Source organism: Monopterus albus, unplaced genomic scaffold, assembly GCF_001952655.1.
Source record: "Monopterus albus unplaced genomic scaffold, M_albus_1.0 scaffold159.1, whole genome shotgun sequence".
NCBI lineage: Eukaryota > Metazoa > Chordata > Actinopteri > Synbranchiformes > Synbranchidae > Monopterus > Monopterus albus.
Window position 1 is genome coordinate 377,609 of NW_018128039.1, and position 12,070 is coordinate 389,678.

Genomic DNA, 12,070 nt, shown 5'->3' on the forward strand with positions numbered 1-12,070 from the left:
TTCTGTATCCGTCTAAATCCTGACTGCACCATGAGCAGTACCAGTGGCTTCCTGGTTTGAAGAGAGCAGGTGTTTTTATCTGTATCACAGCTACATTTAAATCCCAGTAAAATGAGTCGCAGTAGACTGTGATGAATTGTGGAGTGATTTTGAGTATAGCTTTGAAGCATTATTAGGATAAAGCCGCAAATAAACTCACATTTAACCATCCCCATGAGCAACGTGGCTACCTGGTGTCTCCTGCGTTTCTTGAGAGGGTTGGTTTTTCGGAATTATTATTTTTTAATTATTATTTTTTTGTTTATTGAAACAAAATAACACATGAAGTGTGGGTATTTCCAACTTATGCAGTCTATGAAATGCAAGAAAGGGAAAAGGAGTGGAAATAAATAAATAAAAAATTACCAATAATAATGATGATAACAGTACTACTAATAGAATCAGCTTTTTAAATTTTAGAGGTTGGTGGGAATGTGCGTGGCCTCAGCCCCAGGTGTTTGGTTCAAGTTGAAATGTGTTAGAAATGGGTTCCATGTGTCATGAAATGCAGACAAACTATTCTTGTGAGTGGATGCCATTTTCTCTAATGTGATGTATTCTGTCAGAAGGTTGGTCCAGTGGTTTATGTATAATGATTTTTTTGATTTCCAGTTTTGAAAGATAGTTTTCTTGGCAATGGCTAGAGAAATGAGGAGTGGGTTTTTATATTTAATTGGTAGGTGGTCGATTTCTATGATATTACCGAGTAAGCAATATAATGGAAAAGGAGGGATTCTACAGCCCAAGATGGTGGAGAGTTTCTCTGTCACTGCTATCCAGAGGGAATGAACTGGTCAGCAGGTCCAAGTACCATGAAAATAACTGTCGGTGCAACCTAGAGTGCATTGTGAACAGATGTCTGTGTCAGTGAAACCCATTTTGAACATTTTACTTAGTGTAATATGGGTCCTGTAAATGTTCTTGTAGTGTATAAGTTGTACGTTTACGTTGCTGGTCATAGAAAAGATGTTATTGCAAACTTCTGTCCAGAAGTCAGAGTTGAAGGAGAGAGTTAAATCATTTTGTGCGGAAATTTACATGAGATACAGTTCAGCACATGAACAGTTGGGGCAGAAAGTAAGTTTATAAGCAGCTCTGGATGAGGACAGCATTGACAGAAAACTTAGAAGAGACACTCTGCAGTGCTGCTTCTGCTGTTTTCTCTGTAGTGATCTCAAGTGTCTCTTTGTTCCTTCTCCCTGATGCCTGGACCAATCAGAACCCACCTTTCTGCAGGCTGCCAGTAGCCCTCATTTTAATGTGTTTGTCGGTGCATGGATGCAGCTGGATGCTTTTTAAGCATCAGGCAACAGAAGGCTCACAAAGAGATGAGAGTTAGGATAGTCTGGAACAAGCATGGACTTGTCCTTCCACCATTTAATCTGTTAATTCATACTGTGGGCTGCATACATCTCATACTCTGCAATTTCCTGGCTATACCACAATGTCAGGGCAATACAATACACATATTATGAAGCATTTATGATTCTGTTCATTTTGCAGCTGACTTTCTGTGTTTACATTAGAGTCACCATCGCCCCTGTACTGTACTTTTCATTTGGTCTCAAGATGTAATTTACTTTGCATTAAAAGGCAACTCTTACTCATATTACGTACCCAATGACAGTAATCAAGTAGAAATAAGCTTTCTAATGTAACTCCATCTACTACACTATTAGTATTTGACTCTGGTGGAGAATGCTAAATCTTTTCAACATTAATTTTTGCAAAAAAAAAAGTAATACAGTTTAGTCTAAAAACATTAGAAATTGGCCATAAACCCCAGTAGCTGTAATATGTGTATCATGTACACTCTTTCTCAAGTCATTAAAATTTCCAGAAATAAGCCAGAGGACATGAGTTTCCCTGTGTGAACAAAATAAGCAGCACAGACGGAGCCCTGCGGTCTTACTTGGTACAGTCCTTGAAGAGCTCTTTGCAGGCCTCCTGCTGCAGGGCCTCGGTGCACTGAGCCATCATGGCCTCTTCCACCTCAGGCACATGGTCCTCTGACTGCACCACGACATAAAAAAAAAAACCATTAAGTGCAGGTAAACACAGTGACTCACTGGCAGAAGAAGCTGGATGGGCTGGGTTTCAGATGGTGCTGGGAGATGATTATCTTCTACACGCATGTTCAGACTTGTATGTACACAATTACACACTGCTGCAGGTGAAAAACAGTCTGAAGCACACACGGAGAAACAGATTCATCAGGACAAACTGAGGGAAACTTCGAAAGAAAGTAGCAATTTGGCCAAATCTGACACTTTTACATCATAAGGATGTTAATTTATTGTCCCTGAGCATTTTCTGTGTAAAGTGAGAGGTGTAGTCGTGGAAACCACCAAGGTTAGGGTGTCCTTTCATGGGTAAAGGATCGTTAGTGGAAAAGATTTGTAAGTGTAAATGAGCCAGGCCGGAGTGTCTTATCTCCTGAGAGGTGCTTTCAAAGGTCATCGAGCAGAGTTGATCTGCTGTCGGGTCCGGCAGAGCTTTTTTTTATTTTTTTTATTTAATTTATACACGACAGATTCAGGTCCACTTTCCATGGCATGTTTCAGGTCGGGCCTAAATTTTTGGACCAGTGAAGGCCTCTACTGTAAATGAAAGAGTTCTTGAACATAGCATCGGGAAGGGTTTCAAAACTCTAGCAAAGTCCCTCTGATGTATTAATAGCACTGATTTGAAATATTAAACAAATTCCAGGTGAAGTTTTATACTGTGCGTTCATGACATATTTCATAGAAAAGGGTTTTGCTAGAGGTTTGCAAATGCTTATATGTAGATATTTTTAGTCCTAAAGAAGAGCTGTGTACATTCTTTCAAATAGCTTTTTATAATGTATTGCCCACATGGTTAAAGTATTTTAAAGTATTCAGTTAGTATTGTTTTCTCTGCATGGAACCATAGAAAGAGAAGGAGGTCCATAAAAGCAACGGCTACCTTTGGGTTGAAGTATTTGTCAATGAGTTCCTGGCCACACTCCTTCCTCTTCTCATCTGGAGTCACCTCGTACTCTGCCTGCACACAAACACACATCAGGACACAGTGAGTCAGCCACGGCAGGAGTTTTGGCTTAACCATCTAAACGTGACCGTGATTAGGCAGTTTCAGACTCTGCTTCGGACACAGCCGCCTGGGGTTGAAGTGTAAATGACTTGAACACACAAAAACCAGCACTAAGTCATTTCTCACATGTACTGTAAAGTGAAACCAGGAAGTGCAGTGACACGGGAGCTGCTAGAGCAAATGAGAATGACACAATGAGGTAGAGAAAAGCTCGACATGAGCAATAAAACATTTTTCATTTACAATGCCAGTTACACTCACCAAGCACTTTATTAGGTACACCTGTATAGATGTATGCAGCAAATACAACAGCTATGTATTTATGAAGCTCATAATGTTTCAGTTTTTGGTGAAACTCAGAAATACACATCTTGAATGTTTCTCATTGAGGTTACAGTTAATCGTGCTGTGGTACTGGACTGCATTATGTTTGTTGTCCAGGGGTTCAGAATATTGGGAACCACTCAATCACTGATAAAAAAAAGCAGCTTTAAAATGATGAACGTGTTTTTCTGAGCATCACAAACCCTGTGAAATGACTCTGTTAGTTTGATCCATTTGGTTCGATACGATTTGAAAAGTTTTAAGAGAGCTGTAGGATTATTTCATTTTATCATTAATGTGTGACCGTGCCAACAGGACGTCAGCCGGCTTGGCACTAATGCACATGCTCTTTAAGCCAAAAACATGGAAGCATGCTAAACATCAAGGTACTTTTTTTGGTTGTAATCCAAAAGCATGAATAACTTTTATGAGTCACCGAGCAACTTTTACAGAAATGAATTGAGTGCCATGTTGTTAGTCCAGTTCTCAGTAGCACTTCCCTGTAATAACCGTGTACATGGCATCATCATCATTCATCCCAGCCACCTCCACTAAAGACCTCAATGAGTTCAGAAAACCCAATTTAAGCTTTAACTGAAGAGCTGTGGGAGGCCCGTTCTACGCCCTGTAGGACGTGAACTGATGACTGCTCTCATCAACCATTCCTCTGAATGTCTTGCAGTAAAGAGGGTCTGACTGGAAAACTCCAAAGTGCTTCCTCTCCTCTCTCACAACGAGAGCCTGTAAACTAACGCTATATGACAGTGAAGACGGTTCAGATCTCATTTCCATCTCGTCCTCAAAGAAGAGACGGGAAGCAGTTGCAGGGTAAAAGAGAACATAATTGCTTCATATGTGAGTTGTATCCACTGGACAACTGAAAGCTAGAAACTTGTCAGTCAGGCTGGAGAGCCTCCCTGCCTTCAGACAAACAAACTACTCTTCAGATCTGACTGCAAAGACTGACTAACATACTGTACCTCAGATCATTTCACATGGCTGATCACTTGCATGATCTTTCCACATCACACGCAGGAAGGCAACTCGAACAGAATCGGCACAGAACCCACTTCAGCATTGTGTTTCTTTGCAGCCACTTTTCTTTTGTGATTATGATCCTGTCTGACAAACAAGCTGTCATCATTTTACAGCTCAGAGTATTGAAGGTTGCCCTGAACTACATTATGTGAATACTCAAATATGTTTTTGTTATATTGGTGTCGGAATCGCAGTCATGATTTGAAGCTTAAAGGATCTAAGGATGACAGTGAGTTTGTCAGTCGGTTTTCATCCAAACTGAAATAACGTAGCCACGAAAACATAAGATATTTTTTCTGGATGTTAAACCTGAAAAAGATGGTTCATGTTATATTTGAGGATTAAACATTTATGTTCTTTGTGAACGGACATTGTATTAATGGCTAGCATGTCTGTTTATAGTACAGGAGTTGTTATATAACCGGTTTAGCAACCATGAATTATATTCTTGATGAGTGAAAAGGAGTTGAAAGTGTCTCTACTGCAGAAACAAATAAGAGATTGAATCATGTGTCAGGTCCTTAAATCTCTGGTGTTAGTGCCAACACATGCACAAGGAAGAACGCCACATCTGAATCCAGTGACGAAGGAAAGAACAGTTTATCATTTATGAACTATGCACCCAACAAAACCAAAACAGCATTAATGAGACCACACACAGACCGATGGGAATAAAACAACAGAGTAACTGAAACATTCCTCGGGTCAACACACTGTGTATGTGTTACACAACAGGGGAGGAAGAGAAGGGTGACACACCAATACAGTTTGCAGTTAAAGAGTTCCTGCATTTCATTAAACAGATATTAAACTATTTCCCCCTCCCCCTCCTCTTCATGAACTTCAAGTGTTGGAGGTATTTCAGGATAATTAAAGTTCCTGCATCAGAGGCTCACCGTGAGAGCCAGCTTGCCAATTTACTTCCAGCAGCCATCTGTAAAACTGCTTTTAAAGCAGATGTTTCAAGGATCATTTCACCCAAATCATAAAAAAGTACTTTCCCACTAACTTCAATTGGTTCTTACTCGTGCAGACAGTGCCTCGGGATAGGGCTGTGCCTTATCATAATGTCCTAGATATACCAATGTGATTCATCCCATGATAAGAATTTGTCATCTCACTATACTGATGATATGTGTGATGATGTCGGTATGTGTCATAACATGGTGTTTCACCTGTGCCTACAAACAGAACAAGCATGGTGGAAGAAGAATGTCTTGGAAACACTGGGTTTGTTCCACAATCACAAGTTAAAAAACACAGGGCAAGAATAGGAGAAAAGCCAGAGGCTGTGGGATGAGAACAGATGTTAGTCCAACAGCAAATTCCTTTGATTCACGTCGACGTGAATCAAAGGACGTGTCATCAGCGCTTTAGCCAGTAATAAAAGAAGTAAAAGATGGAGGAAAACTGACAGAGGAGGAGCTAAAGACATGATGTGAATTGAAACGGTTGACAAGGAGGGATTTGCAATAAAATTCATGTTATATTTGTTTTAACCAAATTGATTGTTGTACAACCCCAAATCAGAAAAAGTTGGGACGGTGTGCAAAATCTAAATTAAAACTGAAAATAGCGATGTGTATACTATCTGATGTGATGCCTCATCAGTTTTTTTTCCTTTTTGAGTTACTGATACTGTTGAAAAGTGCTGTTTTCATTATCACCATTTACATCACTATTGAAAAAATATAGCTAAATGTTGTGATATAATTTTTAGCCTATGTAGCTCAGCCCCACCAGTGCAATAGAGTTCAGTTACATTTAGTCTGAGGTACTCGCAGCTTGACAAAGTACTTTTAAAAACATTTACTCCCTTGTTTCTCTGGATAATTCACCAAACATGCTATGCACAGCAATCCAACTTTTTTCTTTTAAAACAGATTCGGATATTCAGATCTTGTGTAATTTGTGTTTGTTACTATGTCAGGGGAAACTCGAATCTTGCCACCGTGCTAACCTTCTTCATCAAGCCTGTCTCCCTCCTCCTGGCTACAGCACAAGCTGAGGTTGATTTTGAGCTGGGAATGAAACAGGGAAACATGTTTCTTGCACACGATTTCTTCTACACACAGACGCATCTCTTCCTTCAATAACAGGAATAGTGGAGCATTTCAGGGAAGACAGAAACACCAAGAAAGTCCTTGAGACCCCCACCTCACTCTATCATTCCCACCTTTTGTTTTGACACACGAGTAGACATGGAAAATACTTTAGTGGTTTGGGACACAACTTTTAAACTCAGCAGCACAAACACACATGCTTCCAGGAATCCAAACACCCCATCAGCACACACGCTCTCCCCCTCTTCTTACCACAGCATCCAGGAACTTGACACAGCGTCGCAGCTCGGGTCGAGTCTCACAGAACTGTCTGAACAGTAACCGTCCGACAGGCTGTCGCTCACAGAGGCTGCTGTAGTCCTTCTCTGCAGAGACAGAGAAACACACAGAGGGCCTGGTGATGAGACACTTTCCAGTACGATAACACTCAAATTATGGTGTCATTAAAAAGTTTCATGTAAATTACTCTAATTTTAATAAAAGCAGAACCTGAATCAGTGCTAAATACCACCAGCTGCCAGGGTTTCCCATATCAATTTATAATGTCTAAAATAAAACATGCCCCCTTACATTCATGTGAAATATATGGTTGAGCTTATTGTCACACCAGACACTGGAGTTCACATCCACACTTTAACAGTTTTATCAAGTCTAGACAGGCATAAACCCGAAAGCTACCTCATGTAGAGGTTTACCAGGAAGGCACTTTGTATCTGCAGTTGTGAGTTCGCCTTTCCAGCTGTGCTTCAGTACAAAAAACAATGTCAAGGAAATGTGAATTTGCATCTGTGACTCACATGGATGCAAAGCAGCTCAAAAAGCTTTATATATAAACAAATGTGATTCAGGGAGGAGCAGTGAAGCCAGTGTGGTTGTTATGAGAGGAGAGCAAAGCAAATGATCTGCAGAAAATTTCATTCAGAACAACATGTCAAACAGCAACAGCACTCACCAACACAGGTGAATCATGCCAACTCCACACCAACACAGTCGGAGAAATGAATGCAAGCATCGTGCATGGTGTAAACTAAAACTAATTTGACCAATAACAATTATAAAGCACCAGGAAAATTAGTTGGATCTAAGGCAGCAGTTATCATTGTTTTTCATTTATCATTCATTAATACTGAAATCAGATTCTGGGGGCGGCTGGTGGCCCCTCTGGCCACCCCCCGGCTCTGCCCATGTGTGACAGCCAAGCCGATATTATATTATTATGTTTTTCATTATAGGAACTCCAGAATAACAGGGGATGTTTCTATTGTACAGTGACTTGCATAAAGATCCTTTCAATAAATTAGTTATGATATTAATTCTTCTTTTTTTTTTGCAGATGTGCTCAGAGGCTGTGCCTGACTTGACCATCCTGTCTGGAGCACTTGTGTTAAATGCTAAACATTAGAAACTTGGTAACTGTGACAAGTTCAAATAATAACACGACAGTGTAGGAGTTGTCAAATACCAAAGTGTTGTCTTACTTAAAACTGCTGAGCAACAGGTGTAAAAACCTGAATGACTGACTGTGAACTATTTGTCAAGTTTTCACCACAAAATGTTTTATTTCCACCTCACAGACGACTACAAGCAAAATCGGAATTGAAACTGTTTAAAGAATTTACTGAAACTGATTAATGAGGTACATTAGTTTGTTGTACAGACAAAAGGCAGACTTTCTGATTAAAGGAGCAGGAACAGAGATATCCTGAGTGTGAATCGGAGTATAGGTCCACTTTCAGGATTAATCCCAAACATATGTATATCACTTTACTCAGTCATTTCCCATCGATGACACATTGACTGTTGGTAACTGATGCTTGAGTTTTATCCCACCTCCAATTGTTTCTCTTCTACTTATCTCTCTGCTGCTGCGTCGTGTGTTCTCCGCTCTGCTGCTCTAATGACCTCTAATGAAAAATAGAAGAGCTGAAGGCAAAACGAACAATGAGGAAGCGTGGAGGAAACGAGTCAAAAGAAAAGCTGGACAGAGTGGGATTTCTGGGAGGCTGCAGGGGTTAAAATTCATCAGGTTGTTAAACCGCTTCAAGACCAGCATGACTCAAATTCATTTTTGTAATTAACAGTTTAAAGTCCCTAAATCCCAGAAGCAGATTCTCCTCTGAAAAACACCAAAAATTGGCTTCATTACAGTTCATGGTTGAGACTACACTGGCCTCAGTTCTGAGAACTTTTCATTATCTGGTTGTGGATCAGTGGACTTTCTCAATAGATCGGTGGAGGTGTGATGTACATGAACAGAGCTCTGGGACTGGGCTGAACACACTGTACATCATCACACACAGGTTAAACAAACAGGCCTCCATCAAGCCTGCTGAATTTCACTTTGCCATTGTGGATTACTGAGTGCAGACTCGTGGCAAAAATGGTAATTTTATCCATTTAAAGTTAAATCCACAAGACAACAAAGTGTGCAAACAATGAAGGGGTGTGAATCTTTTCTGGAGCTACTGTGTCTGCAGATTAGTCAGTGGGTTTCCTTCATCTCTAGGTCAGGCAGAAACACATGTCGGTGAAAATGCATACAAACAAAAGGTTTACAGCAGCTGACCAGGCTGCAGAAGAGCAGCCAGGAGGAGGAGGAGGAGAAGAGGAGCTATGAAGACCCGAGATGATTTATGTGGTGTTCATACAGAGAACAAGCATATGTATGCTGAGTTTCCTGGACGTGTCCATCACTGTCAGTAGACAGGACATTTATAGAAAACAACAGCAGAAGCACAGTGTTAACAACAGCCACAGTTTCGGCTGTTGATGCAGTCACAAAGCTTTTACCGATCAGGACCAATAAATGACATTTCAAACGACACACTCTGAGCTACAGGGTCAACAAACCCCCAAGTCAAATGGTTCTGTTAGTGTTATTGTAAATACACAAACTGTTATCCTTTACACACCTACAGTAGACCCATCTCAGAAGGACTACATATATGTCATGATTCTGTCCTTTCAGGTTCCATTCTCATGCTTTTATGTTGACACTACTTCCTGTTTCTGTTTCATCTCAGTTTTGGATTGTTTTCACCTGCTTTTATACCGATATAAGCAGCTTTCCGTCCACCAGAAAGCTGCCAGATTGTTCTCTCACCCATGTCAGATGTTCCAGTGTTTTTCCCCTTGTGTGTGTATTTCCGGTTTTGACCCCGGACTGTATTTTGACCATTGTGTTCTGCCTTGCCCTCCTGATTCGGACTGCTTTCTGTGTATGGATTATCGGACTTCCCTCTCTGACCCCTCGTTTGTGGATTCATCAGCTGTGTAAGTTTGCTGGGTCTGACCCTGGACTGTATTTTCTACCTGAGTGTGCCTGTGTTTTTTTTTTTTCACGTAGTTTTCCGTATGGTTTTGTTGTCCCTGCTCTTATTAAAGAGCCAGTTTTTCACTTATCCTCGTCTGGCTCTATAATTGAGTTCACCCTTGATATTATCGGCAGCTTCACACGCCGATCCCTGACAGATAAATAATAAAATAACAACAAAACTACCTGTGATGGGTCTAGAAACGTGACTGTGTGTTCTGCTCCCTGACCCCTGTGCTGAATGCCAACAAAGTCAGCTGCTCGTCAGCTAAACAGTGTTCACACCGGGGGGTCTCTGGGAGTCCTGACCCAATTGACAGCTCGGACCCACTGGAAAATCTTAAAATGAACTTTCACAGCGGTCTCAGAAATGTGTCTGGTTATTTTAATTTATTTATTTATCTTCAACAATATAATTTATTTGTAATGCTATAAACTTTAGTTTTTAAAAATATACTGAAATCACTGTTTATGGTATTGTACCGAAAGTGATCGCTCGCTGGAAACAGATCAGTCTCCACCTACAGCAGCTTCTGTCATAACACGCAAAAACAGACAACAAATATCGCCCCAGCTAGTAAACTGTCTGTAAACTGTGTCTATTTAGCTGAATAGTGAGGTCAGACTGACTTTACCTGCTGGTGATGATGCCGGGATCAGGATTTATCAGGAAATCTGCAGGGTATCCACTATTTATCATGGCCTTGCTGACGTGGGACTATCGTATGTGAATGACTGGAGCAAACCCCCTCATAATGCCATTCACACACTGGTTGCAACATCTCCTGCTGCCCAGTGCAACTAGGTTTTTATATGCATTTTCAATTCAAAGTGGAAAGTTTGGAAACTGAAAACAAATCTTCAGATATGACAAATTATGCTTGGCTGAGTTGCATCGATACAAGCAAAACGTGATGGGAAAAATGGGAACAGAATGAAAATGATTAACAAATAAAACAAAGAACTGCTACCTTTCCATCATGTTTTCTATTTTTTTTTATTTGCCTAACAGAAGTGGAGTGAAATGCACATTCAGTTGCTTTTTCTATGGCTCAAAATGCAGTTAAAATTAACACTCCCTATAGATTCTTCTTCAGTCAGTCGAGAAATTTCATAACAATACTAAGACAGGAACCAGTTTTTATTTCGTTACCTGTGTGGAAATCAGATGAGTAAATCCATCTAAAACATGACTCTTTTTAGACTTTAGTAAATCAGATTCCTCATAATAGTGCATAAGGTGGAGAAAACATCTGTAATAAAACGTAATGTTCAAATTGCTAAATTAAAATGCCCCCTGCAGTAGCTCTAATCCCTCTGACATGTGCGAATGTGCTTTAAATCACAGTAAAGGAAAATGTTCAAGCATGTTCTGGACCAAACCTTAAGTCGATAAATCAAGAAAACAATCATACATTGAAATCATTTTTAGTCGCTGCTCTGCCTTTGGTAAATGATTTCCAAACTGTGCAAAGAAGCAGAAGTGGCATCAGCGTGAGCGGCTGCATTTGGACGTTTTGATCCCTGCACTTTTGGAACACTGTGCAAATGCATCATCGTTGTGCAGGACAGAAGTGCTGCATATTATCTGTAGTAGGATACGTGATGTCATACATGTTAGGACAGAAGAGGAGAGCAAAAAAAAAGTAGAGAACAACATGTCTCTGACAAACGAGGAAGTCGACAGCTTCCTGAGTGTCTTTGTCAATACACTTGTTTCTTTCTTCTGGTTTCATAAAACATTATCAGCAGTCAAACTGAGAAGGATGTTTGGAGCTGAATCACTGCTGAGTTCTTCCCTTTCTAATCCTTATGTTTAACTTTGTTTTCCCTCACATTAGCCAGTATTTCCTCTCCTGCCTGAGACGTGCGGCTTTGTGCAGCTACTGTACCTGCTGCCGTGAGACAGCACGTTTGACTGAATGCATTCAAATCAAAGCTTATTTGCATCACAGCTTAGCTCTGTGGTGATGAGACCCTGAAGAAAAGCAGCGTCTGCTGTTGGCGCGCACGTACTCATGCATCGGGCATATTTCATTTTACATGCAGAATATTTTACTGCTCTGTTTGAGAAGAATCTCAGGAGTGAAATTAGAAACTGAATCATGAGGTTAGGCAAAAAAAAAGCAGTTTGGTTGAGGTTATGAAAAGCTGGTTTCATTTTAATAAACACACCCCGTCTCCTGCTTCAAGCCACCTTTCACTTTTTTTATATATAGAG

At 40.4% G+C, this 12,070-nt stretch overlaps 1 protein-coding gene across 1 annotated transcript in view; it reads right to left on the bottom strand.

Annotated features, from left to right (window-relative positions):
* The window catches only part of grk6 (G protein-coupled receptor kinase 6), a 35,760-nt gene that overhangs the window by 17,703 nt on the left and 5,987 nt on the right, over window positions 1-12,070 (bottom strand). Inside the window, exons 3-5 of the mRNA XM_020615159.1 lie at window positions 6,789-6,901; window positions 2,986-3,063; window positions 1,952-2,052 (exon numbers count right to left, since the gene is read on the bottom strand). Coding sequence (XP_020470815.1) covers window positions 1,952-2,052; window positions 2,986-3,063; window positions 6,789-6,901 — 292 coding nt within the window. The remainder of the gene's footprint in view (window positions 1-1,951; window positions 2,053-2,985; window positions 3,064-6,788; window positions 6,902-12,070) is intronic.